Source organism: Peromyscus californicus, unplaced genomic scaffold (genome assembly GCF_007827085.1).
Source record: "Peromyscus californicus insignis strain IS unplaced genomic scaffold, ASM782708v3 Scaffold_4__1_contigs__length_199733344, whole genome shotgun sequence".
In the NCBI taxonomy this organism is placed as follows: Eukaryota; Metazoa; Chordata; class Mammalia; order Rodentia; family Cricetidae; genus Peromyscus; species Peromyscus californicus.
This window is the reverse complement of record NW_026294562.1, coordinates 24,905,210-24,932,575: the sequence shown is the minus strand read 5'-3', so window position 1 is coordinate 24,932,575 and position 27,366 is coordinate 24,905,210. Positions and strand designations below refer to the sequence as shown.

General features: G+C 45.0%; 2 protein-coding genes across 2 annotated transcripts in view; both read left to right on the top strand.

Annotated features, from left to right (window-relative positions):
• The window catches only part of Kif11 (kinesin family member 11), a 54,621-nt gene extending 47,268 nt beyond the window's left edge, over positions 1–7,353 (top strand). Inside the window, 4 exon segments of the mRNA XM_052712980.1 lie at positions 573–795; positions 2,296–2,444; positions 3,637–3,753; positions 5,818–7,353. Coding sequence (XP_052568940.1) covers positions 573–795; positions 2,296–2,444; positions 3,637–3,753; positions 5,818–5,949 — 621 coding nt within the window. The 3' untranslated portion in view covers positions 5,950–7,353.
• Positions 7,354–21,407: 14,054 nt separating this feature from the next.
• Positions 21,408–27,156, top strand: Hhex (hematopoietically expressed homeobox). Its single transcript, XM_052762318.1, has 4 exons — positions 21,408–21,839; positions 23,887–24,065; positions 24,253–24,303; positions 26,138–27,156. Exons 1-4 carry the CDS (start codon positions 21,476–21,478, stop codon positions 26,357–26,359), a joined length of 816 nt encoding a protein of 271 aa, XP_052618278.1. The 5' UTR covers positions 21,408–21,475; the 3' UTR covers positions 26,360–27,156.
• Positions 27,157–27,366: the final 210 nt, after the last annotated feature.

Here is a 27,366-nt window from a genome sequence, read left to right as displayed (position 1 = left end):
GTAGAGATGGGTGAACAAATCTAGGGAAAGACCTAGTTTCACCCTGCCCCCATCTCCCACCCCAGCCCCTTCCCTCTCTTTCCCTCTTCTCCCCTCCTCTCCTGGCTTTGAACTTATTATTTAGCCCAGGATGACTTCAAAGTCATCCCTCTGCCTCCTCCTCTCTGTGCCATGATTAAAGGTGTGTATCACCTTGCCCAGCTTAAAACCTAATTTCTTTAAAATTGAATGTTTTTCAAGTTAAAAAAATCAAAGAATAAATTACAGAGCAAAAACAGACCTAGGACTTAGACAGCCTTCACAGTCTACTTTTCTTAAGTCAGGCCTGCCTTCCATCTGTGTATTGGAGCAATGTTAAGAATGGGTAGCAGGGGAGATGGCCTAGCAGGTCAGAGTGCCTCAGGCCCCAGCGCCCACGTTGGCAGTGAATACAGGCTAATTGCCCTGTCCTCTCTCCTTTTTTATGTGTTTTTGAAACTTGTGTTATGAAACAATTCAAGGTAATAAAAAATGATCCAAGGACTAAAGCGCTTCGAACTTTAGTAATGAAAGCTTGTTTGTATCCTTTACAGTTTGTAAATGGATGTTGTGAGTCTTCGAGTTCAGAGATGAGTGAGAAACTCAGTGGACACACAGCTGCCATCGAGGGCCAGCACAGCTCCTTCGTCCTGCAGATAACTTCCGATGATGAGAAATTAAAAGCAGAAAGTCTGGAGCTTCATGAGACTATAAAAACTGGTTTGACAAAGCTAAATTGCTTTCTGCACCAGGATCTGAAACTAGATATCCCAACAGGTAGTTTATTTTTACTTTTTAAGATTTATTTTACTTATGTGGGGCAGGGGTGGCTGGATATGCACTTGAGTACAATGCCCCTGGAGGCTGGGTGAAGGGATCGGATCCCTCTGGAGCTGGAATTAGGGGTGGGTATGAGCTACCCAGTGTGGTGCTGAGAATTGATTCTGGTCCTCTGGAAGAGTAATGCATGCTCTTAATCACTGAGCTACCTCTCTTTTATCCCCAGTGGGTATTTTAAAACCAACAGAATTGTTAAGAGTTTTTGAAATTGAATTCAGCTGTATGCAGTGTTAGACACTCCAGTTTGCCCACTGCCCCCTTATGCTGTCATTAATTGGCATCATTTAGAAATCACCATTTTTACGGCTAGGTGGTGGTGGTGGCACATACTTTTAATTCCAACACTTGGTAGTACTGTGGAGCTCTAGGTTCGGGACCAGCCTGGACTACATAGTGAGTTGCAAGACAGCCAGAGCTATACAGAGAAACCCTGTTTCAAAAAAAACAACCCCCAACTCCCGCAAAAAAAAAAAAAAAAAAAAAAAAAAATCACCATTTTTAGAGATCAGAAATGGCAAAGATTGGTAAACTACCATGATTAGTAAGCTGATTGACATAGATTAATAGTTGATTCTTCATTGTATTGTAAAGCCATTGAATTGTATACTTTTTTGAATGACTTTTGTGGCATATAAATTACATCTCAAAGCTTCTTTTGAAGAAGTAATTAGAAAGAGTTTGTACTAAAGAATATTGGTTTATTTAGTTTCTTCAACCTTTCAGATTTATTGTTAACTGTGGATGAAAATGGAATGCTAAGTGAAAAGGCACCTCTCTTATAAAGAAATGTAACTGCCTTAAGAGCCAGGCACTACACCAAATTATAAAGAAATGGTTACTCCTTTCGAAGTATTTACCTTGGTAAAACTTTTAATTCCAATAATGCCACCATTTCTCAGAATACCCACAAATTCATTTCTAAGCCTAATACATTTTTTGTACATTCTTAGAAATGGAAACTTCACATTTTTGGAGGTAAGATGACTTTTTCAAATTGTCAGATCTATTAAAGATCCATTACAGGGCTGAAAAGAAGGCTCAGCATTTAAGAGCACTGCTCTTCCAGAGGACCCGAGTTCAATTCCCAGCAACCATCTATAATAGATCTGATGCCCTCTTCTGGCACACAGGTTTACATGCAGAATACTCATACATAAAATATAAATAAATAAAATTAAGAGAGAAAGAGAAAAAAAGAGATGGCTTTGAATGAAACCCTAGAAGTAGGAAAAAGCCAATCTTATTTTTTTAAAAAATTACTATGTGAAAAAAAATATTACTAGCTTCAACCAGTTTGTGCCTGGCAAGTAAAAAAGATGTATGGAAATCACTTTTGTTTGTGGAAGACAACTCACTTGAACGTATACATTTTAACATAATTTAAAAAATTATATTTCATACTTAATTTTCCCTGCTTTTCTAATGTCTGTTATAAAGGTATGACACCAGAGAGGAAAAATTACTTATATCCATCAGCACTGGTGAGAACCGAACCCCGGGAACAGCTCCTTGAGCAGCTGCAAAGGAAACAGCCCAACCGATTAATGATGCCGAACTGCTCAGAAAATGACAAAGAGGCCAGTCAGGTAAAATTTAAAACATCATTTAGAACTTTCCCATAAACTCTTATTTTTGCACGTGTGGGTGCACATGTGTGCATAGGGGTGTGCACACAGCATGTGTGCATCTGTATGGAGGCGGGAGGTTGACTTTGGGTGCCTTCCTTAGTTGCTCTCCACTCAATATACTGAGGTAGGATCTCTCACTTGAACCCAGAGCTACTAGTTGTTACCAGTTCTCCTGAGCGCTGGGATTACAGGCCGGCTGCCACACCCACAAGACATTAGGTGGGGGCTGGGGATCCAGAATCTGACCCTTACATTTCAACAGCAACTGCCTCACCCTCTGAGTCATCACCCCAGCCCCTGTGAACTCTGATGTGGTTGATCTCATGGAATGACTCTTACTTTTCACTCTATGCTGTTTCCTATGAGAATTGCTGGCTTTTAAGCCTTTCTTTTAATCTTACTAATTTTGTCTTTTAGCTGTGATTGCATACCACACACTGTTGTAAGTTCTTTACGTGTATGCTAACTCAGCCCTCTCAGTAGCCCTGTTAGATGGGCACCACTGTAGTACATCTTAGGAATGAACCGACAGAATCTTATGTCTCAGGTTACAGAGATGACGCTGCAGTGAGAAGCAAGGCAGTCAACCTACAGTCTGTGCTCTGTAGTCAATAGCAAGTATAGGAAAGTTAAGGAAGCAGAGAATAAGTACAAGCCAATGCATTATATTTTGTAGATTCTCTACTAATTATTAAAGTTTAAACTTTCATATAATGCATATGAAATCATTCAAAGAAGAAAACTGGCTTTATGATTTTTTTTTTGTTTTTTTTTGTTTTTTGAGACAGGGTTTCTCTGTAGTCATGTCTGTCCTGGGACTCACTCTGTAGACCAGGCTGGCCTTGAACTTGGAGAATCAACTGCCTCTGCCTCCCAAGTGCTAGGATTAAAGGTGTGCACCACCACCGCCTGGCTTTTATGATCTCACACACACACACACACACACACACACACACACACACACACACACACACACGCCCCCCAGCTGTCCTGTCCTGGAGCTTGTAGACCAGGCTGCTTCAAACTTGCAGCAATTCTCCTGTCTCCACCTCCTGAGTGCTGGGGTTGTAAAGCATGTCCCAACCATGTCCAGCTCTGTGTGACGATCCAGCACCATGGACTTACCTACTCAACCAGCTTCTTATTTTAGGACATGGATGAAGAGAAGGAGGTTCTGGAACAATGTACTAAAGAACTTTTAAGTCAGGAGACATTGGTACACACCGGTGTGGATTGCTCTTCAAGTGGCGGTGTTCCCTTTTTCCAGGTACTTGATGTATTTCACTCACCCGCCTTCCTCGCCTGCTGTCAACCTCACAGTTTTACTATTTAGTATAAAGGGGTCATGACTAACCTAGCCAGGCATGATGATATACACCCTAAGTCCCCACACTTGTGAGGCTAAGGAGGAGCTAGCCTAGGCTAACAAAGCAAGACCCGTCTTTAAAACAAAACATAAAGCAGTAACAAAAAACAGTATTTGTGTAGAACAACAGCATTCAGTCGTCCCTTTCAAATGGCTTGTTAATCTTTATTTAAACTGTTTACAGTTTAAATAGTCTGATACTGATGAAGGAATCTTCTATGGACTACATAAAGGTAACATTTGACCTCATCGATAACTTTAGCAAATAATCTTCAGCTATTATTTTTGTCTCATTTCTGCATCTTACTGTAGGGGCAGTTATTTCTCTTACTTGTACCTTTACCCAGTTGGTCCTGGTATCCATCTCTGCCCATCACACTTGGAAGGTTAAAGGACTTGAAAGTTCGGGCCTATAAATTGTGCTAATGATTTAATCCTGCCCACAGGAGGCTTTTCTCTTGTTAATTATTCCCCAGTGTCGCAAGTTCTCTGCCTCCCTGAGGCTGGACAGTTAAACCCTGTGGCAGATCTTATGCCCACCACCTTATTTGCTTTTGAAACAGTCTCTCACTCTGTAGAACAGGCTAGCCTAGAATGTAGCAATCCTCTGCCATAGTCTTCCACATGCCGAGGTTACAGGTCTGTGGCATCATGGCCTTCTAACACAGTTAGGAACAAGCCATTCAGAACTACCTGGTGCAGGTGAGGTGTTACATGCCTTTGATCCTAGCACTTGGGAAGCAGTTACATCTCTAGAGTCTAAAACTTTATAAAAAGTTGGTTTGTGATTTGTCTCAGCATTTACAATTGAGTATGCAGTATTTTAAATTTCCTCCTGAAGCAGGGAGCTTCCAGAGGTATAGAGTCCCTAAATGCATAATGTGGAACACATTTTTCTTTTTCTTTTTGAGACAGGGTTTCTCTGTGTAGCCCTGGCTGTCCTGGAACTCTCTGTAGATCAGACTGGCCTCGAACTCAAGAGATCCGCCTGCCTCTGCCTCCCAAGTGCTGGGATTTAAAGGCATGTGCCACCATCACTATCCAGCATGAAACACATTTTCAGTAGAAGATAAATGGAAGAATGGAAGTGTTCCATAGTTGCCCATGTCAGCTTTTCTGCTTAGAGTAGAATGGTCTTTTCTTTTCTTTTTTGTTTTTTTGTTTTGTTTTGTTTTTTTAGTTTGGTTTGGTTTGGTTTTTCGAGACAGGGTTTCTCCATGTAGTTTTGGTGCCTGTCCTGGAACTTACTCTGTAGACCAGGCTGGCCTCAAACTCACAGAGATCGGCCTGGCTCCGCCTTTGGAGTGCTAGGATTAAAGGCGTGCGCCACCACCACCTGGAGAATGGTCTTTTCTTCATGGTGACAATTTTCCTCTCTCTAAGCAGCACCGTTGACATTTTAAACTGGGTAATTCTCTGTTATGACCAGCTGTCCTGCAGCCTACAGTTTGAACACTTTCATCCATGGCATCCTTACCAGAGCTAGACACTCTCACTGTCTCTGTACTATTTAAAATGTCTCAGGACATTGGCGTATGTCCACTAGGGGGCAGAGTCACTTGCTGTTGAGAACCACTGTCTTAAAGGAAATTTATAATTATGTTTTAGAAATAATGCCAAAAAGAAGTATTCCTTGCCAGTGGTGGTAGCACATGCCTTTATCCCAGCACTGGCTAGGCAGAGGCCAGCCTGGTCTACAGAGTGAGTTTTAGGACAGCCAGGGCTACACACAGAGAAACCCTGTCTCAGAAAAACAAAGAAAGAAATTCATTCTACCTCCATTCCTGCTAAAATAAAGGAGGCTATACTTGATTTTTTAAGTGGCTCAAATTTGGGCTGAACCTTTGTCCTTTGCGGTTCCCTAACTGGAAGTGTTGCCTGGAATGCAGAGAACTGTGAGATCGAATGCTACAGTGTCTAGCGAACCTACACCGTTGTGACTCGCTTTTCCTCTTAAACCCACAGCGTCAAAAGCCCCATGGAAAGGACAAAGAAAACAGAGGCGTTAACCCAGCCGAGAAGTCTAAAGTGGAAGAGACCTCAGAGTACACTGTCACGAAAAGCAGATTGCCACTTCGAGCCTCAATAAATCTCTAGTTAATCTGAGGTTAAGGCCATCTTTTTTAAAAAATAAAACCTGAAACTCCACAATTTGAACTTGTGTACAGATTACAATGGGATAGACTATGTCTAGACATCATAGTAAATGTAGTTGGATTGAAAATCCTTTTGTATCGTCCTTATAGTTCAAGTGTGTTGTAGGTTGGGTTTCATTTGGAATTTGTATTGAGTATGTGTGTAGCTTATTATATAAAGTAGCTCTTCTGTAACGAGATTTTTCTTGTATATTATTAAATACCAAATATATGGAAATCGTTTTTTCCAGGCTTGGACTTAAATAAGTGAATGCTGTCTCCCGTCCTGTCTTACTAGGCCTGAGTTCTGTGTGTGTTTTCTTGCCTCTAACCTGCCTTTTCCTTTTGTCTTCTCAGCTCACCTCTCCCTTTTCCTGTCTCTGAACCATTTGTAGACCTACTGAAAGGTTTCCTTATGACGAGACACCTAGGGCGTTACCTAGAAATCTTATGTCTCAGTGATTACCTCTCTATCATTACCAATAATAAACCTGACCCTGGAAGTACTCTTCCTTCCTTCAGGACTTTTCATTTGTTCCTCCTTCGATATGTAAGCATCTCCTTCCTTCACGGGGTCTGACAAACACTGGCTTCCACAGTTCCCCAGCGGCCTCCGAGAGTGTCGGTTGCTGTTAGAGGAAACCCGTCGAGAGCTGATTCATCCTTTGAGGCCCCACTCTAAGGCTTATGTCTCTTAGAAATGACAAGACGTTTTTTAGACTACCAATTATGACGACAAGTTCTATTTTGTTTATCTTTTAAAACTTCATTCTTTGTATATAATAAAATGTGTACATACATTCACTCTGTTGAAATCTTAACCCTTGCCCTTTTGATCTGACAACTCTATTTCTGGAAGTTGAGCTACTTCAGGATGAAGAACCAGAGCATCTACCTAGACGGAATGTATGCAGAAAGTAAATGTGGTCACATCAAGTTCAGTGTGTAAAGTGATGTAACTTTTTATATTTGGGGGACAGTCTCACTTTGCAGCTCGGGCTAGCTTTGGACTCACTGTGCAGCCCAAGCTATCCTAGAACTCAGGACAATCCTATATCCTTCCGAGGGCTGGGTTACAGGCATGTATCACTGTGCCTGGCTTGAGAGATTTGACTTTGTAACTAAGAACTAAACAAAATTAATAGGAAATTAGAAAATACGCTACTTCAAGATTAAATTTCCTTGTGCCATCTCTCCAACCCATTGTAGAGATAGAAATGTTATTTTAATAAAAATAATGGATAAATTTCTCTGCAAACAAATGTCAACCTAATCTGTGGACATTATCTAATATGCTCTTTGGTAAATCTATAATTGGTAAATTTGGATTTTTAAAAATATTAAATTTTTTTCATTTTTTTGTGTATGGATGTTCTGCCTGTCTGTATGTCTGTGCACCTCTTTCATGTTTCGTTTGCTTGGAGGCCAAAGAGGCCATGAGATCCCCTGGAATTGGAGTCACAAGTGTGGGCGGTCACCAGGTGGGCAGCCAGAGCTCTTAACCTCTGAGCCATCTCTCCAGCCCTGAAATTTGTTTCCGTTACTTGCTTGCCCATAATTACTTATTTGTCAATGATATTTATAGAGGTAAGCAAGCAGCATTAAAACTTAAACAAGGCCGGGCGGTGGTGGCGCACGCCTTTAATCCCAGCACTCGGGAGGCAGAGCCAGGCGGATCTCTGTGAGTTCGAGGCCAGCCTGGACTACCAAGTGAGTTCCAGGAAAGGCGCAAAGCTACACAGAGAAACCCTGTCTCGAAAAACCAAAAAAAAAAAAAAAAAAAAAAAAAACTTAAACAAGCTTCTACATAGGTACCATCAAGGAAGAAAGCGGTCTTCCATTGTACTCCAAGGACAGACATCTTCTGTATGTGATTGACAGGAAAAAGACCCACCTACACAACCTGAAGTACAGCTTACGTCATTGTTCCTTAGTCATTATGAAGTTCTCTGGGCATGGTAGTACAACTACTTTAACTGCCCAACAAGCACATAAATATCAAAATTAATACCCAGAGCCACAAATTAGCTCTACAAATCTTCATGTGTAGTGCCAGGCACTCAAATAACCAAGAGTGATATCAGCAAAAATAGGAAGAGTTGCATGGCATTGTGGCAAGGGTTCATAATTCTGGAACCCAGGAGGCTGAGGCAGAAGAATCATATCGTCAAAGTTAGCTGGGTTACATAGTAAAACCCTGTCAAAACCAAGCAAACGAGAATGCCTTAGTAGATAACTTCAAGGACTCTGAAAAGTCAAGCGTGAGGTTTAGCACTTTGTCCAAACTCTGGAAACAGTCAAAGGTGTCCAGCCACCGATCATGTGCTGAGTCAGAGGAGAGGGCAAACCCTAGCAGTAAGGTACTTGGCTTTTCCCCTTCCATCTGGAAGACTGAAGAGGCTACAGCAGTTGTGGAGTTGCGGCCGAAGTTGCTAGGAAGATGACTCCTCCGGTAAAGTGGCTGCTGTACAGGCATGAGGATTTGCGTTGGCATTTCTAGCACCCACCCCAAAGCCAAGCAGGGCCTAGCCACAGGCAGAGCAGCCCCGGAGCTGGGTAAAGTGGGGGCAGATGGAGACAGGTGGGTCCCTGGAACTCACTAGCCTAGCCAGTGGATGAAGTCCAGGTACATATGCCCACAGCACACACACACAAGAAGATGGGGTCCCGGTGGTTTCTAGTTCCTTAGGAGTGGAGAGGCTTCATTCTCCAAACCTGCCTGGGACAACCTGAGGGACAGACAAGACGTTTGTTTCATTAACTCACAAATGGAAAGTGGGGAACAGTTCTCACACAGGACAGTGCAGATGAACCTGTCACCACCTGGGGCAAACAGCTACAGTGTAGATAAAGACATAGCCTGAGGGGAAGCAGTGGAGAGGGTTTGACCAGGAGTTTACTGTGGACTGATCTGCAGGCTCCATGCAAGGAGGGAGTGACAGCAACAGTAGATTTGTTTTTGTTTTTGTTTTTCGAGACAGGGTTTCTCTGTGTAGCTTTGCGCCTTTCCTGGAACTCACTTTAGAGACCAGGCTGGCCTCGAACTCACAGAGATCCGCCTGGCTCTGCCTCCCGAGTGCTGGGATTAAAGGCGTGCGCCACCACCGCCACCGGGCTTAGCAACAGTAGATTTTAAGTGGCCCGGTGAAGCATTGAAAGTGTAACCCAACACAGCTAGTCTGCCAAGAAGGCTTCTTGACTTTATTCTTTAGGTGTCAGGTCTTCAAGGAAACTTCGTTTTCATTAAAGCTTTATTTTTCTTTTATGTGTATGTGTGTGGGCATGTGCATATACACGCAGGTGCTCTTGGAGGTCAGAAGAGGGCGTTAGATCCCCTGGAACTGGAGTTATAGGTGGATGTGAGCTGCCCAACGTGGGTACTGGGACCTGAGCCCAGGCCCCCATGTAAGCAGCAAGTGCTCTTAACAGCTAAACCAGCTCTCCAGCCCCTTCAAGGAAACTTCTGTTGCCAGTTTAGAAAAGTCACTAAAGTCCCTACAGCCATAGCAAGCCACATAAAGCCTGAGTGGAGAATCTGGTTAGTACATTATGATATATTGAGACCATCCAGCTTAAACTCCCCCCAAACAAAACAAAACAAACAAACAAACAACAGCCTGACACCTGGGAAGAAATAAGCGGCACCCATTCACGGAGAAGTACAAACTGAGGAAGCACACGCTGGACTTACATTCTTTTCTCTCTCTCTCTCTCTCCCCTCCTCGTTTTTTGAAACAGGATTTCTCTAGGCAGCCTTGGCTGTCCTTGAACTTGCTTTGTAGACCAGGCTGGCCTCGAACTCACAGAGATCCACCTACCTCTGCTTCTTGAGTGCTGGGATTAAAGGTGTATGCCACCACTGCCCAGCTGTTTTCAAATTTTTAAAAAACAGTATATATTAACGTTTTGGGTTTGTGTATACATTGTATAATGTTTAAGCCAGGCTAGGCATACCTATCTCCAGGCATACAGTGTAATAATTTTTTTCCCATTTCGTTTTATGAGAAAAAATTCCCCTAAGATTCTTCCTCTGAATTTATTGTGTGTGGTGTGGTGTGGTGTGGTGTGTGTGTGTGTGTGTGTGTGTGTGTGTGTGTGTGTGTGTGTGTGTGTGTGTAGGGGGTGCAAGTGCCACAGTGTGCACATGGAGGTCAGGGGACACTGTGTATTGGTTCCCTCCTTCCAGCTTCATGTGGGTTCCCAGAAGTCCTCAGGATAGCACTGGTGGGTGGCACGTGCCTTTACCCACCAAACTGTCTCGCTGCTCCCTGCCCTCCGTTTAAAGAGACAGTCTCAGGTATCCCAGGCTGGCTTTGAACTGGCCATGTAGCCAAAGATGAGCTTCAATGTCTTGTCATCTGCCTCCACTTCCCAACTACCAGGATTACAGGCGGGTGTCACCACGTGTGTCTCACAGTGCATTAATGTAATATTGGTATAGTAATCCTCTTCTTGAATATCCAAAACTCAGGGCAGCCTGGAGTTTAGTACTAGAAAAATTATTAAAATCAACTCTCAGGTATTCTCAGAGAGCCAAAGTAATACAGGGAACTATCCACAAGTTGAGAATATAAATAAGAAAATATGAAAAGAAGCCATAAAAGTAGTCAAAAACATCACTCAGGGTTCCAGGGGTCGATGTGAACAAGGAGTGGAATATTGAGTTCAGACTGTGTTCCAGGTTATCCAATGAGAGATCTGTGGTGCATCATCAAGCACAGACATTTGCAAAACTAGCTCCAGGAGAGCCGAGAGAGAGAGAGAGGGTGGGGGGTGCAGAAGGGACCGTTGAAGCAATAATGCTCAAAACCATCTCAAACTTGCTAGAACTTTTGAATCTATACAACCAAGAAGTTTATTGAACTCCAAACATAAACACGGAAGAAATTCAGACCAACATACAATATAATGAAACTGTCCAGAGCTGAAGACAGAAGCTTCTTGCAAGTTCATTGACAGAGAAAAGCTGCTGGTGTCTGCATGCCGATTTTGAATGTATACTATATATGAGACTACCATAAAGCAGAACAGAGCTGTCTGTAATAGGAGCAAGATTTTGTAGGCTACTGCTATTACATTGGTATTAATCTAGGAGAACATGTGTTTTTAACTGCTGGGCCATGTGTGTGTGTGTGTGTGTGTGCGCAGAGGTCAGAGGACAACTTGCATGAGTTGTCCCCTTTCCCTCTACCATGAGGTTTCTAGTAATTTAACCAATATCATTTACCATAAGCCATCTTGTTGGCCACACCCCCCTTTTTTTTTTTTTCTTTTTCTAATGGTACCACCTTCCAAATGCCTTCACTTCTTTGAATTTTCCATTGATTGTATCTTCTGGTTCCTTGCTAGTCCAAAGTCTTTCCCAAAGTGCCTTCCAGGTACATTTCTCAGTGAAAAGATCCAAGAAGGTAAGTATTCAGTTTGATATGATATCCTGTTAGGTCTAGCCTAACCTTATTTGGAATGTTTTGCTTGGAAGGGAATTTAAAAGCTGCTCCTAATGCCTTGGCTTGGCAAACCGGCTAAGAGGCCAACGGTTGTTTGAGATGGTCTTGTGTAGCCCAGGATGGCTTCCATGTAGCCAAGGATTACCTTGAACTTTTAACTCTCTTCCTTGGCCTCTCGAGTGCTGCGATTACAGCAAGTGCTACAATGCTTGGTTTATTTGGGGATTGAATCAGGGTGTCATACATGCTAGGCAAGCACTCTGCCAACTGAACTACACCCCCAGCCTCTGAGGCAAGAGTTTTTGTTCAGCTGGTGCATCAGTAGTGGACCACATCTGGGACACTCTCCCCTTAATTCCTCATTGAATTACAGACAAGGTGACTGGATAAATCAGAATTAAAACAGTTAAAAAAAAAAAAAAGCTACTTTAATTTAAAAAAAATTTTTTTTTTCAGAGCTGAGGCCCAAACCCAGGGCCTTACTCTACCACTGAGCTAAATCCCCAACCTCTTAAAAAATTTTATGTGTGTTTTGCCTGCATGTATATGTGTGAACCATGTATGTATAGTGTTCTGAGAAGCTAGAAGACATTATTGGGTTCCCTGGAACTGATGTTACAGGTGTTTGTGAGCTGACATGTGGGTGCTGGGAATCAAACCCGGGTCTTCTGCAAGAGTAGCCAGTGTTCCTAACCACTGAGCCATCACTCCAGTCCCCTTGAGCTTTCTTTTTAAGAGCCACTTCAATTTTTTTAAAAATCAACATTAGTACTATATGAGCTGATAAGTATAACAGCCTTTTCCTGAATTTTCTATAAAGACAAATAATGAGGCTATCTCATACATAGTCTTTGCACAAAAAATACAAACTTAAAAAAACCCAGTGGGGGCTGGACAGATGGCTCAGCGGTTAAGAACACTGGCTGTTCTTCCAGAGGTCCTGAGTTCAATCCCCAGCAACCACATGGTGGCTCACAACCACCTGTAATGAGATCTGGTGCCCTCTTCTGGCCATGCAGACAAAGCACTGTACACATAATAAATAAATAAATTAAATAAATAAATAAATAAATAAACAAACTCAGTGATAGAGGTCTTGGATTTGGTTCTCAGCTCCAATTTATAGATATAGGAGATAGGGCTCAGCAGTTAAGAGCACTGGCTGCTCTCCAGAGGTTCCAGGTTTGACTCCCAGCATCCACATGGTAGCTAACACCCACCTATAAATCCAGTTCCAGGGAATATGACTCCTCTACAGGTAATGTACACATATGGTACATAGACATACATGCCTGCAAAACACCTATTCATGTAAAATAAAAATAAATAAATCTTAAAATACATATTAGATAATATATTGGGCAATGTGGTGCAAGACTTTAATCACAGCACTTGGGGGGCAGAGACAGATGGATCTCTGTGAGTTTGAAGCCAGGTCAGCCAGGGCTACATAGTGAGATTCTGTTTCAAAAAGGGGGTGGGGGGGGGAGGGGTGCTGGAGAGATGGCTCAGTGGTTAAGAACACTTGTTGCTTGCTGTCTTTCTGTATGCTGTTGCTGTGATTGGTTAATAAAGAAGCTGCTCTGAGCTGGGTGGTGGTGGTGCACACCTTTAATCCCAGCACTCAGGAGGCAGAGGCAGGAGGATCTTTGTGAGTTCGAGGCCAGCCTGGTCTACAGAGCGAGATCCAGGAAAGGCACAAAGCTACACAGAGAAACCCTGTCTCAAAAAAAACCAAAAAAAAAAAAAAAAAAAAAAAAAAAAAAAAAAAAAAAAAGAAGAAGCTGCTCTGGCCTATGGTGAGTCAGGTTAAAGCCAGGCAGGAAACCCAGGAGAGACAGAAAGAGGAAAGGAGAGGCGGAGGAGGAGATGCCAGCCTGCCGCCCAAGGAGCAACATGCCAGCAGACCAGTAACGCCATGGCCACATGGCAATACGTAAATGAATAGAAATGGGTTAATTTAAGATGAAAGAGCTAGTTAGCAAGAATGCTTAGCCATAGGCCATACAGTTTGCAATTAATATTAAGCCTCTGAGTGATTATTTTATAAGCAGCTGAAGGATTGTGAATGAGAGAGAATTGTCCCAACCACAGGCTGGCAGGACACAGGAAATCTTACAGCTACAGTTGTTCTTGCAGAGGACCTGGGTTCAGTTCCCAGAACCCACGTGGTAGCTCAGAACTGTGTGTAACTCCAGTTCCAGAGGGTCCGATGCCTCTTCTGGCCCCGAAGCCTTGGAGAGCCTGGGGATAACTACTCCATTACAGCTGTGGTTGTCATTAGCAGTGGCTGATGCTGTATAATCTTCATGAGAACTGCTATTTATTGACTGCTTACCATATGCCAGAAAATGTACATGTAACAATGTATTTAACTTTCACAACAACATCATATCATGAAAACGACATCGTTCTAATCCCATTGCTACATTTAAGGAAACAGGAGCCTAAGCATGCTAAGAACTAATCAGAGCCGGGGGTGTCACTCAGTGGTAGAGTGTAGGAATGTGGGAGATGTTATCACAAAACAAACAACATCAAAACTCACAATTAGGGCCAGCAAGATGAGCAGTGAGTTAAGGCACTTTGCTTAAAAAGCCCGATGACCTTAGTTGGATCCCCAACCCACTAAAGGCTCAAAAATATCTATTAGTCCCCTACTGTATGCAGACTGTTTAGGAACTGGATTCAAAATTCAGAAAGTAGAAAACGGGAGCTTCATAAAGCCACTTTTTTATTGTCTCATGTGTCCGCACCATTGTCCAGTTTTCATCTTCTACAACATTTCAAGTTTCTTGTGAGACCTACAATTTCAGCTAGGAATTTCCCTTTTAGGTCCAACCTGAGTGTGAGTAACGTTTTCCCACCTCTCCTAATAATCCCATAATCTGTTAATAAGCCAGTTTAAAATAATTTCATATTTCAAGTTTATTTCCCAGCTGGGAGAAACGTGGCCTCCAACAGTCAGACATTACTTGACTGACCCAGTGGGTGGGCAGTGGGTGAGCAGTGGGCGTGTGGGCAGTGGGCGAGCAGGGGGCGGGCAGGGGGCGAGCAGTGGGCGGGCAGGGGGTGAGCAGTGGTCAGGCAGGGGGCGGGCAGTGGGCGGGCAGGGGGTGAGCAGTGGTCGGGCAGGGGCGAGCAATGGGCGAGCAGTGGGTGAGCAGTGGTCGGGCAGAGGGCGGGCAGGGGTCGGGCAGTGGGCGGGCAGGGGTCGGGCAGTGGGCGGGCAGGGGTCGGGCAGAGGGCGGGCAGGGGTCGGGCAGTGGGCGAGCAGGGGGCGGGCAGTGGGTGAGCTCACTGCAGCTGCACCCGGAAGCTCTGGCTTTCAGATGGCCACCCCAGCTCTCCCAGATCCCCATCCTTCAGAACCTCACAGCTTTTCTTCCACCTCCTCGAATTGATCTCTCTCTCTCTCTCTCTCTCTCTCTCTTTCTCTCTCTCTCTCTCTCTCTCTCTCTCTCTCACACACACACACACACACACACGCACAAACATACACACATGCACAAACATACACCCACATCTGTGTCTCTCTCACACACAACATACACATACACACATCGGTCTCTGTCTCTCTCACACACACACACCAGCAACCCTAAGAGACACAGTCCTATGACTTCCTTACGGTCTGGCCTCTCGACGTTGGTTGACTTTTTCTTTTCTCAGAACAGAATCCTTGGAGTCAAGGATGGGGGAATTCAGTCCCTATAGTCTCTCAAATAAAGTTGTGAAATCTTAAAAATCAAGACCAGGATCTAGACTGTTTTGTTCCCTTCAGACACTTCGGTCTTTGGCAATGAGGTCCATCTTTCTCTGATAAAAAAGAAAAAGGAAAAGAAAACGAAGAGACCATGGATCCAGTGGGGCAGGTTGGTGTGCTGAGTAGAAGAGAACATGATTCAGACGGCAAGGGTCCTGGCTCATCATTTCGGCTCCCTTCTCCAGTGCTGTTGCCTAGGTGTCTGGCTGTACACCCTCAGACTCAGATTATCTGTTAAGATATCACTTCTGATGTTGTAACACTTGCTGAAACACCAGGTTACACACACAAGACTTCCAGATGACATCATTTCCTCATTACAGGAACTACAAATGTGAGAACCTACCTTAGTGAAATAATTTACGTATTACACAGTTCACACCCTTACTTCCCCCCCCCCTTGGGCTGGGAAGACGGCTCAGTGGTTAAAGCGCTTGTGGAGCAAGCATGTGAATTCAGATTCACAGAGCCTGCATAGACGCTGGGTGGGCATGACAGCCTACTTGTAATTCCAGTAGAGACAAGGGATCCTCATAGCAAGTTGACTAGCAAGACTAGCCATCTTGGTGAGATCTGGGTTTGATTGAGAGACCCTGTATACACATATACATATACATATATATATATATATATATATATACATACATACATACATACACACACATACGTACATATTTTTGGTTTTTCAGAGACAGGCTTTCTCTGTGTAGCTTTAGCTGTCCTGGAACTCCCTCTGTAGACCAGGCTGGCCCGGAACTCAGAGATCCACCTGCCTCTGCCTCCTTAGTTTAATCTCCTGGGATTAAGGTCATGTACTACCACGCCTGGCTAAATAATATTATATTGTACAGATATACCACATTTTTACTTATCCCCTTGATGGACATTTGGATTGTTCTCTGTGGCTATTGCATTTCCATTGTTTGGCTATTATGAATAATTCTGCGGTGAACATTGTGAACAAGCTTTTCTGTTAACACACACTATCGTTTCTGGAGTCTAAATCTCGAGGAACTGCAGCAGCCCACTGGAACCAGCGTTCTCCTGGTATTACGGTAATGGTAACTGTATTTAGCCACCCCGAGAAGAATGAGAGTGCTTTTCCATTTCATTTTACGTGGCTGCCACCCAAGTATGAGGATTCCAAACACTACGTCCCCACCAACACTTTTGTTTTTAAAATCTTCTCATAGCTATCCTGTGCAAAGTGGTGTCTCATCGTGGTTTTGATTTGCATTTCCCTGGTGATTAATGATGTTGAACATCTCTTCACTGCTTACTGGCTACCTGTATCTAGTTTTTCTGGGGAACTGCAACTTCAGATCTTGTACCCATTTGAAAAACTTGGTGCTCTGATTATTCAGTTCGTCACTTTTTAAACTGTACAAATAAATACCATAAATTATATAGTCCAGGTGCAGTAAAATTCACCCATGGCAGAGTGTTGTAAAATGCATGTGGTAGTTTAGAAAGTGTGGAACGGGAACGGGGGTGAAGATGCCACAGTGATGTCGCCTCTATTATTTCAGTGCCTTGATACCATTCATGATATGGACTATGTATTTTTATTTGATATATTAGTTAAAATAAAACTCTTAGCTTTTGTCATATGTTAAATAAGATAAAATAATTTGATATATGGTTTAATAAACTACTCATCCCAACAACTGACCATAACTTTCAGTGCAAATGCAGACAGAACCAAGTCGTGACAGCAAAAATCCACGGATTCGTTCAAGCACAGCTAATTTGAAATTTTAACTCTACACATACTTATTGAAAGCAAGTTGCAGAAGTTTACCTAGGCTCTCCTTTGACAAATGAGAGGCCAGAACTACTTTTTCCTTCTGCAAAGTTTGTTCTCTTGCACAGTAACAATGACCAAAATAAACGGCACCAAATTTTTGGCGAGTCTTGTTTAATTCGGCATATAATTAAAATCTCATGTAGCCTTATTGGTTTTAGTATCCAGCAGAGAGAAAATATTGAAACTCCAAGAGATTTTGAATTAAATAGCTACAGCAGTTTTGTTTTATTAGTTCTGACTGTGTGAAAAAAAAAATCATAAGGACAACTTTGGAAAAATTGAGTTCTTTTAGAGCCCCCAATGACTTTTAAAACAATAAAACAAACTATAAACCCTACACAAGTGATATTAAAATTATGTAGTTCAAGAAATGTGACATTCACAAATGTGGTTGTAATTTTTTTTAACTACAGCAAAGTGGACATGGATCTATTGGGTTTTGAAAAGGCAGTGTTATATAGTTTAGCAGAATTAAGGGCTTCAATTTGCTGGTGAGGATTATGTAGCTGGGTTGGAATGTCAGAAGCAATGCCTCTGAGGTCTCCACCCACTTTCCAGGTCTGTGGCTGCGGCAGAGAAAGGACGGATGCGCCTTTAACTGGCAACTCCTTAGCAACCTGCACTAGCAGTTACTCCCCGCATCTTAATACTTACTTTCGGAAGGTTTACAGATTTTGATCTTTCTGCCTGGCGGCTGCATCACTAAGCTAGTACCGTAAACGCATATATTCCTGATGAGGCAAATGAACAAAATGTTGGGGAAATATTTCACGAGGAAGACTAATTCCCTGCTAGTTCACTGAGGCCCCACTTTTTGGGGTATTCTTTTTGAAGACACATTTGAACTTCAAATAATACTGGTCCTTACTTGGTCCCCAGAGTCTGTGCCATTCTGGGATCTAAAACACAGTGACTTCTCTATCAGGCCAGGGGAGGAGAATGGTAGGTGGTGGAGTCAGTCACCTGTGGAGTCACCTGAGGAGACAAAGATTCTGTAAGGACCCTCCCCCAAATGTTTCCAGAGACAAGACACTAGTGAAATTTTATATGGGCCTAATGAATAACTACAAACCAAACCAAACCTAACAAACAAACAAGAAACTTTAAAAGTGAGCGGTACCAGGTGTGATGGCTCCGGCCTGTAATCCTAATTATCTGAGACACTGAGGCAGGAGACTCTCAAGTTCACATTTCATCCTGGACAACTCAGGAAGACCCTGCCTCAGAATAAAAGAGGGGAGGCTGGGATTGTGGCTCGGTTGATAGAGTTTTTTCCTAATGTGCATGAAGCCCTGGGTTTGGTTCTTAGTGCTGCATAAACTGGGAGTAGCACTTGCCTGTAACCATGGCACACTGGGAAGTGTAGGCAGACCGGATGGAAGTTCAAGATCATCCTTGGCTACATATCAAGTTGGAGGCCAGCCTGGGCTACATGAGAGCCTGCTTGGATTTATGAGCACCATGTGCATGCACGTGCCCTCAGAGGCCAGAAGAGAGAATGTGGGGTCAAACCTGGGTCCTCTGCAAGTAATGCTTAACTACTAAGCCATTTCCCTAGTCACTAGGCACGTGTGTGGGTGCTTAAGTGCCACAGCCAATGCATGTGCGGTCAGAGAGACACCTTGTCGGTCAGTCCTCTCTCTTCACAATGTCCCAGCGATCAAACTTGGTCATCAGGCTTGGAGGCAAGTGTCTTTACTCACTGAAATATCTCTATGACACAGTGCTTAAGTTTTTTAATATACAAAACTATACTTATTCTTTTCTAGTTTTTATACTGAAAACTTTCAAAGCTACAGTGAAGTTAAAACTATATAGCACAACAAAATCCTGAGTTTCATCACCTAAACTCACCAATTAGTATTTTTTTAATATTTGGTTTATCTTCTTCCTTATGTATACATATATATTTATAGTTGCGTACATATGTGTAAGTATAATATGTATAATGAACTACTTGAAGGTTGCAGATATCATGACCCTCATCCTTCCTTAAATACTGCAGTCTGCATCTCTTAGTAGTGGGTTTTCCAATATTTAACTCACAAGACCAAAATCACACCTAACACAGTACCAGCAAAATACTGACATCTATGTACAATTCATTTTTATTTCTTTTACCCCAAGTCCAAAGAATTTGGTTAATTCTGTAAGACCTTTTCAGAATCCTCATCCTCAATATTTCCCTCAAGAGTTGTGTGTCTAATGAGTCTTTCTTGAATGAATGGTTTCATTTCCTGAATCAATAAAATTCTCTACATGAAAAGCTATCTCACTATTATAGTGTATGATGTGTGTTGTGAACACTCACACCATGGTGCTCCATTGGAGGTCTCTCTTTCCACCTCTCTCTCTTTTAATGTGGGGTCTGGAGCTTGAGGTCAGAACCTCAGGTTTGGAGCACAGGGAGGCAATCTCATATAGGCTGAGCCATCTCACCAGCCTCAGATGTTTTATATTTGTCCTGGCATTCCTCCAATTTTCCCATCCACCTTTATTTCATTTGAATTCAATGGACTTAGACATTGTCATACTTTAGTACCTACTTTCTAAACTTCATTATTGTTGTGTAAAACGTATCACGGCAAGCATATGGAGGGCAGAGGACAGCTGTGGGATTAGTACTTCCTTCCACTGTGGGTTCTGTGGATCAAAACTCAGGTTGCCAGATTAGCACCCTGACGATGTAGTTTTGAAGCTTAAATCACCCCCAAGCTGCCCAACGGAAGCTACTTCAAGCAGTCTGTTGTCCTCCCACGGTGTCTTGCACAAGATGTCTTTGAGATCACCAGAAGTGTCACATGGTTCAGTTCTCCAGGTATTCACAAGTGTCCCTCTCTTCCTGGGTAGTCAGCGTTAGCCCTGCTGCTATCCTATCGCTCTCGTAACAGAGTGAACACACGGAGATGTATTCTTACTAGCTCCCAGGGTTTTAACCCAAATAACAGCACTTTACACTCACTGGTTTGTCTGCCATTATTCTGAAAGGTGTCGGTGACTCCATTCCCAAGCAGTTAGGAAGCTTAATGACAAGACCCAAATGTTTCAGAAGAGAAAAGCCCACGGCAATAAACTGACCGAGGCTGCATTAGGTAACCCACTCACGTGCTGTTCTAACTTGGACTCACTCACACCCTGGGCTTGTTGACACCTACTTATCTTTCAAACATCGTTTCCTTTGGGAAGCCTTTCCTTTCCCTTTCTGAAAGTAACTCTCTCCTTTTCCCCAAAATAGGGGCTGTCCCTAAGGTGTCGCACCATTATGCACGCTTTCTCCCTAGTATATATGTTACTGGGTTCAATTTGTTTCCTGCTCCCATGAGGACAGAGTAGTTGCTCAAGAAAAATGTGTGAAGTGAAAACTCGAACCCAGGTCCTCCAGCTACCCAGTTTTTTCGTTTGCCCGATCAGTCCTCTAGCAGCTGAAGATGGAATTCCAAAGCATAAAATTTAAAGTCTCAATAGGATAAAAGCCAGGGAGTTTTTCTATCAGTAGAAAACCTTAGCAGAAGCCGCCCAACTCAAGGTGTGGTCACGTCAATCAAGAAAATGCCCCTTTGCCCCAGAGGCGAGTGAAGCTGCACAGGGCCGAGGCCACACTGAGCAGCGCGCTACGACTTTCAATAGAAAACACGTGTGAAACCTCGGAGCCCGGCTGCGCACAGCTGTGTCCTTCAGGGCCCCCGAGACAGAGATCCAGGAGTAGCAGCCCCCCTCCCGACCCCCATAGGATCGAAGACCACTGCATAGCCTCTGCCGGGCGTCGTACGATCCAGGTCATGCCTTGATTCCCGTCTGGAGCAGATTCTGCCAACATCGAGGGAGGTGGCCGAGTTCGTGGGTTCCCAGATAGACAGTCTGGAGCACCTGCAGTCTTGCTGTAAGTACCCGTCTGGGACGTCAGCCAAAGGCTAGCGTCTTCTCCTTAGAGCTCTGGGCTGCAGAGAGGGCCCCCTCGCAGTAGGCAGTGCCACGGTTACCCCAAGGAGCGCAGCCTCCCGGGAGATTGCTCCAGCGCCGGGAGGTGCCTTCCTGCCGGCGACCTCCTGGCCCGCAGAGTCCCATCGCTCCTCCAGGGGCCAGATGCTGCCTGAGTTTCGGCAGTGGCGCCTTCCCGATGGGATCCGCGTTCCTGGCACATGCCTTGTGCTCACTTCTTCGACGGTCGCAGTCGCATTCTGGTGCCTGGAGCGCCGGGCGGCGGCGGGACACCCGGGAGCAGGGTCCCTGGAGCTCAGCAGCCCGAGCGTCTCGGGGGCGGGAGCTGGGCCGGCGGGGGCGGGTCGGGGCAGGGGCGGAGGCGAGTCCGGGGCCCGCGCCATTGGCCGCAGGGCCTGGCGGCAGGAAGGGACCCGAGCGCGGCCCCACCCCGAGGCTGCCGGAGCCTATCGCCGGGAGCGCAGAGCGCAAATAAATGTAGCGCGGTGGCGCGGGCGGGCAGCTCTCACCGAGGGGCTGCGGCACAGCCATGCAGTTCCCGCACCCGGGGCCCGCGGCTGCGCCCGCCGTGGGAGTGCCGCTGTACGCGCCCACGCCGCTGCTGCAGCCCGCTCACCCGACGCCCTTCTACATCGATGACATCCTGGGTCGCGGGCCGGCCGCGCCCACGCCCACCCCCACGCTGCCATCCCCCAACTCCTCCTTCACCAGCCTCGTGTCCTCCTACCGGACCCCGGTGTACGAGCCCACGCCGGTCCACCCCGCCTTCTCGCACCACCCCGCCGCCGCGCTGGCCGCCGCCTACGGCACCGGTGGCTTCGGAGGCTCTCTGTACTCCTTCCCGCGGACGGTGAACGACTACACGCACGCCCTGCTCCGCCACGACCCCCTGGGTAAGGCGGCCGGGGTCTGCGGGGGGCCGAGCGCGGGCGTCCGCGAGGAAGGCGCCCCCGGCGGGTGGCAGCGCGCGGGAGGTGGCGGGGGCGGACGGGAGACGCAGGAGAAAGTTGCGGCGACAGCTCTGAGCCAGCGACTCGCGGGTGCGCGCGGGAACAGGAGGCGCAGGCCCCCCCCCCCCCCCGCCCCGGCGGCGCGCTGCCGGACGGAGCTGGGACGCTCGGCGGCGACTCTGATTGCTTTCCCTTGCACCTTGCAGACATCGGGGCGAGCGTAGTCGGGAGAGGCCTGGGACGCCCGGGGTAGTAGTGGAGGAGGGCAGTCCTGGCCACGCGTGTCGCCTCGGGTGGGGCTCCCTTAGCGAGCGACACCGGGCAGAGGACGTCGGGGCGTCCCGAGCCTGGCCCCTGCAGCGGCAGGGATAGCTGCCCGGCCGGGCGGTTCCTGGGCTGGGCTTGGTTCAACAAGCTTGTGCAGTGAAGGAGCCTGACCCTTTCCGTTCATACAGGAAATCTTGAGTTCTCGATAGGAGTAAATCTGGTTTCTGAAGCTGTTAAGTGTTTTCCTGGCTGCATGAAGCAGACCCTTCCCCCGGAGTAGTGCACGCTGCTGATTATTTTATCGACATCCTCAATACAGACAAATTCAGGAAACACTCGACGTCTGATAGCCAGGATCCGTTTTTCTGATATTGTTCATTTCCTCTGTGTGGGATGTGACTTTATGGCAGCTAAAATAACCAGTTGCTTCCTCTCTGCCTTCCCCCCCACCCCCCTTTGGAGGCTGTTTTGCACTAGTCTGAAGCCTGACGCAAGCAAAATCTCGAAAAAACAATGCCAGCTTTCAAAATGTTGAGGTATAGGCCTGAAGACAGAGGGACGGACATACGGACGCACCGCCACCACTTTAGAGTAGGAAGGGGCAGACCCCGAACAGTTAGGAAGGGCGATGGAGACACACTGACTGTATGGGATTTTCGGGGCTGGTCCGCACAGTGTTCCTAACAAATAAATAAGCAACGGTGACAGGGTTCCGGGCCTGAATCTCTCATCGCCTGCGCGGTCTGAAACCCCAGAGTGAATAAGGAAGGGCTCCCCAGAGTTTAAAGTCAACACTTTGGCAGTTTCACTGGGGACCTTGGCGACAATTAACATTTTAATGAATTAGCATTTTAATGTCAGCATTATTACGACGAAGCCTCCAGCGCTCTCCTCTTGTCACCGCTACCGGGATTTGGGGTGTGGGTATTATGCTTTTGTACTTAAAAGGTTATCATATTTGTATTTTTAAATTTCAGCCTGTAGGGTGAGTGACCGGCCCCTACTCTGTCCCCCTGTGGGGCAGGAATGGTCCTGGGGCTAACGTTTTCACAGAGCTCGCCATGGTTTCCTTGGGTTTCTGCTGGGCCTGAGCAGAAGGAAGCAAAGGTTTTTTTTTTTTTTTTTTTTTTTGAGACAGACCAACAGGAAACACATTGACGGAAATGTTGCCATAGACCACGGGGTGGCTTTAGCTGGCCGCCCCCGCAGGCCGAGTGTGAAATCAGAGGAGGCCGAGGTGTGCTCCAGCCACGATTGGAGGCCCCACTCGAGGCCTAATACGAGCGCCCTGCGAGCGCTTCTGTGCAACCAGGCCTTGGCAAGTGTAACAACCCCGCTTCTCCCCTCAATGCGCACACTGGAGCCTTTGCAGAAAGTTGGGTACACACAAGAGCCGGTGGGTTAAAGAAGATCGCGTTGTTTTTTAAGCCCGGCAGGGGTTCGTTCGGGGTTGAGAAGATTTGTTTGCATTTAGCCACACGTGTGACGGTCGGGTCGTGCGGCGGCTTGAGTGTCCAGAGGTGGTCTGTGTGCTAAAACATTTTAGCGGACTTTGTGGGCATTGGGAGGGACTGTTGAATCCATCCATGTACCGGAGAATGTACGCGATGGGAACATGTTTGCTCTTTGGCCTCCCCCGTTGTGTTACCTGGGACCCGGTAGGTCTGGGCACTGCCCAGAGGGCTCTAGGACCGTGGTTACCCGCCGTTCTTCTGGCCCACAGGCAAGCCCTTGCTCTGGAGTCCCTTCCTGCAACGGCCGCTGCACAAAAGGAAAGGTGGCCAAGTGAGGTTCTCCAACGACCAGACCATCGAACTGGAGAAGAAGTTCGAGACTCAGAAATACCTCTCCCCACCTGAGAGGAAGCGTCTGGCTAAGATGTTGCAGCTGAGTGAGAGACAGGTCAGCTCACTGGGTCCCGCCACTCCAGCAGGTTTCTAGGGCTGAAGAAACCACTGCGCGCCCTGGGCATGTTCCGTCCCGACCCAGCTGCAGGGCCGGTCCTCCTCATAGCCCCAGTCCCTTCACCCCTCCTCCTCAGGTCCCTCGGGATTTGGGACTTTCTGTAAACTTGTTTCCTTTTCTGTAGGTCAAAACCTGGTTTCAGAATCGACGAGCTAAATGGAGACGACTGAAGCAGGTATTGACGTGGCTCTGTTTCTATGGGAATAAATGTTTGTATCATGTTATCTAAATGCGGAGACCTGTTATGGGTTGTATGCGAAAGTCATTTGAAGAGACTGTTTAACCTCTTCACCTTGATTAAAAAGGCAAATAGTCCTGCTGAACTTCAGGATGAGTTGCTCAGGTGGCACTAATGTTAAAAGCACCTAATGCAGTTCCTATATCAATTATGCTAGGCTTTCACACACTGGCCGGTAAACCGCCCGGCTAATTGTTTTATAAACCCCATATGTTGTTTATCTCATTAACGCAGGAAAGATAAAGTAATTGACAGTAAATGACTTAAGCAGTTATCTTCGGGAGAAAATTGTTTCTTTTATTTACACAGCCATAATAAAACCAGGCAGGATCGAGGGTAAACATAAAGACACAAACACCTTTAAGTCTTATTTGCACTTTTTTGAAAAGGAAGAATTAAATATCAAAGAGTTTAAAAATTATTATCCATCTTTTGCCAGCTCTTAAAGTGAATATAGAACACATAAAGAAATCACCACGCCTAGTTAAACTTCCTAAGAAATCTTTCGATTACCCTTGTTAAGAAATGTGATAAAGTAAAAAGTGAAGGCTAACTCATCCTCCAAAGTAGCCCTGCGGACTGAGAGCTGAAGATTTGTTTTTGAAGTCCCGGGATGTTTCCAGTTATCAGACAACTGCTGAATGACTCATCTGTCAGTGCTTTAAATAACCGAGAGGGTAGCTTGAAACAAAAGTTTGCTAAGTGGGAAAATTTAATGTAGATTTTAAATGGTATCGACCATACTTTATATTAAAAAAAAAAAAGATGCTATCCCAAAGAACATTTTGAAACAACAAGAAACTTTCTGTAGTTTTCTTATTCATAAGTGTTTGAGGATTCCCTCTCATCCCAACCTTGTATACCTTTTGCCAACTTGGTCACTGGAGAATTACAGTGTTTCTATATAATGTTTATATCCATATTAGACACCCACAGGCTTAAACACGAACTGTCTGGACTTGGTTTTTATTCAAAGGCTTGGCGCTAGTTTCCTAAGAACTTTTAAAATAGTACTTTCTATGAAATATGGAATTTTTCCCCAGAAAAATTTGCCCAGATTTTAAGCAAATTGCAGTCTCTTCATCAGTAATTACTTGGTTCTGTGGTTTTCCTTTGCCATGATTTAGTAACTTGGTACATAGTTATATGTGTATGTGTTCGTAAAATGGAAAAGGATTTTCACAGCTTCTTAATTTAGTATGTTTCTTATTTTCTTTTCTTGGGCGGGGGGAGGGGGTTTGGTATAACAAACCAGCCATTAACATTTCTTCTTTTAAAATGCTACTGAAGCCGGGCGGTGGTGGCGCACGCCTTTAATCCCAGCACTCGGGAGGCAGAGCCAGGCGGATCTTTGTGAGTTCGAGGCCAGCCTGGTCTCCAAAGCGAGTTCCAGGAAAGGCTCCAAAGCTACACAGAGAAACCCTGTCTCGAAAAACCAAAATAAATAAATAAATAAATAAATAAAATGCTACTGAAAACTCTGGGGTAATATTTAAAGAACGAGGACTGTGCAGTCTGGACTGAACTGAGTTTTGTTTTGTTTTCTTTCTCCTTAACTAAAAATCTTGAGGTCGTAGGTCTGTGTCATGTATAATATCTCTCTGATGTGATTTTTTTTCCCCCTCTTCTTTCAAATTGGGGAAAAGAATCACACGGGTGTCGCCTTAGGAGAGAGATTTTAGATGAAAGCAGTTGATAAACTACTTTGTGAAACCGTTTTGATTTTTATGGCTTTGAGCTCACTGCCTACATTTTCATTCTCTTCATCCAGGAGAACCCTCAAAGCAATAAAAAGGACGAGGTGGACAATTTGGACACTTCCTGTGACCGGAGCCAAGACTCACCCAGTGAACAGAGTAAAGGTGCCTCTTTGGATAGTTCTCAGTGTTCCCCTTCTCCAGCCTCTCGGGAAGACCCTGACTCCGAGATCTCAGAGGATTCTGACCAGGAAGTGGACATCGAGGGTGACAAAAGCTATTTTAATGCCGGATGATGGCCACCGGCGGAGATGCATTCAGAGACCGGACTTTCGAATAGTGTTTTGCTACAGACAGACTGGAAAACTCTATGGGAGAGAAAAAGAATATCATTCTTCTAGTGTCCTGAAAATATTTGGTGTCCTAGCTAATTAACAAACATGAATTGAAGCCTTAATTTTGACCGAACAGATGGTATTTATACCAGTTTTAAGTTGTTTTGATAGTGACTAAATGTATCCCCATTTTTAAAAAAGTGAATTATTTCTATTTATGAGAAGTAATTTGAATTTTTGTTTAAAGCTTAAATTATAACTTTAAAGGTTTTAATAGGCTGTTCTTGAAGGACTTATACTAAATCTGTGGCTGTACCCTCAACTTCAGAGGGGCACTTAGAAAGGGGGGGCCCACATTTGTGGCTCCTTGGAGCAGTTTAAAAGGGCACACTGACTCTTACATGACATCTTCCATTGCTGCCTTAACTCCAAAGCCATTCCAGAGCGCCTGGCTCCAGGCATGTCTTCTTAGAAGCAAGATAGTTGATAAGATTCTCAAAATCTTGTTTTGCTCCGTCAGTGCCTCTGTTAAGGTATGGCACAGTCCCTAGAGGCAGGGAGACTGATTCATTTGTGACTGAAGGTAATCCCATGTGAACTAGAAATAACAGGACAATTAAATGTAAGTAGATTGTAGATAGTGTGTTTTATAGAAACAATGTCTATAACATGTATATAGAATTATTCTCTGTAAAAACCCTGCCAAAATGATGTTTGATTTTTTTTTTAATTTTTATTCAATGAGTTAACTTGCATGACCCTGTTGGAGTTCTTTCTTTGGTTAAAAAAAATCTAAACACACCACTTGAATCACATTGGGGGGTGTGTGTGTGTGTGTGTGTGTGTGTGTGTGTGTGTGTGTGTGTGAGAGAGAGAGAGAGAGAGAGAGTGTGAGCACGCGGGAGCGCGCGCAGGGGTAGGGGGTTGTGGCCCCATGGGCAGTGGGGTGCCCATCTCCTGGAGTTAGC

Excerpts from the sequence above, each read along its gene's own strand:
- Hhex (XM_052762318.1), top strand. The coding sequence starts at position 21,476 with ATGCAGTTCCCGCACCCGGGGCCCGCGGCTGCGCCCGCCGTGGGAGTG. Across the intron at positions 21,840-23,886 it reads GCTCCGCCACGACCCCCTGG|GCAAGCCCTTGCTCTGGAGT; the intron begins GTAAGGCGGCCG and ends TCTGGCCCACAG. Across the intron at positions 24,304-26,137 it reads AATGGAGACGACTGAAGCAG|GAGAACCCTCAAAGCAATAA; the intron begins GTATTGACGTGG and ends CTCTTCATCCAG.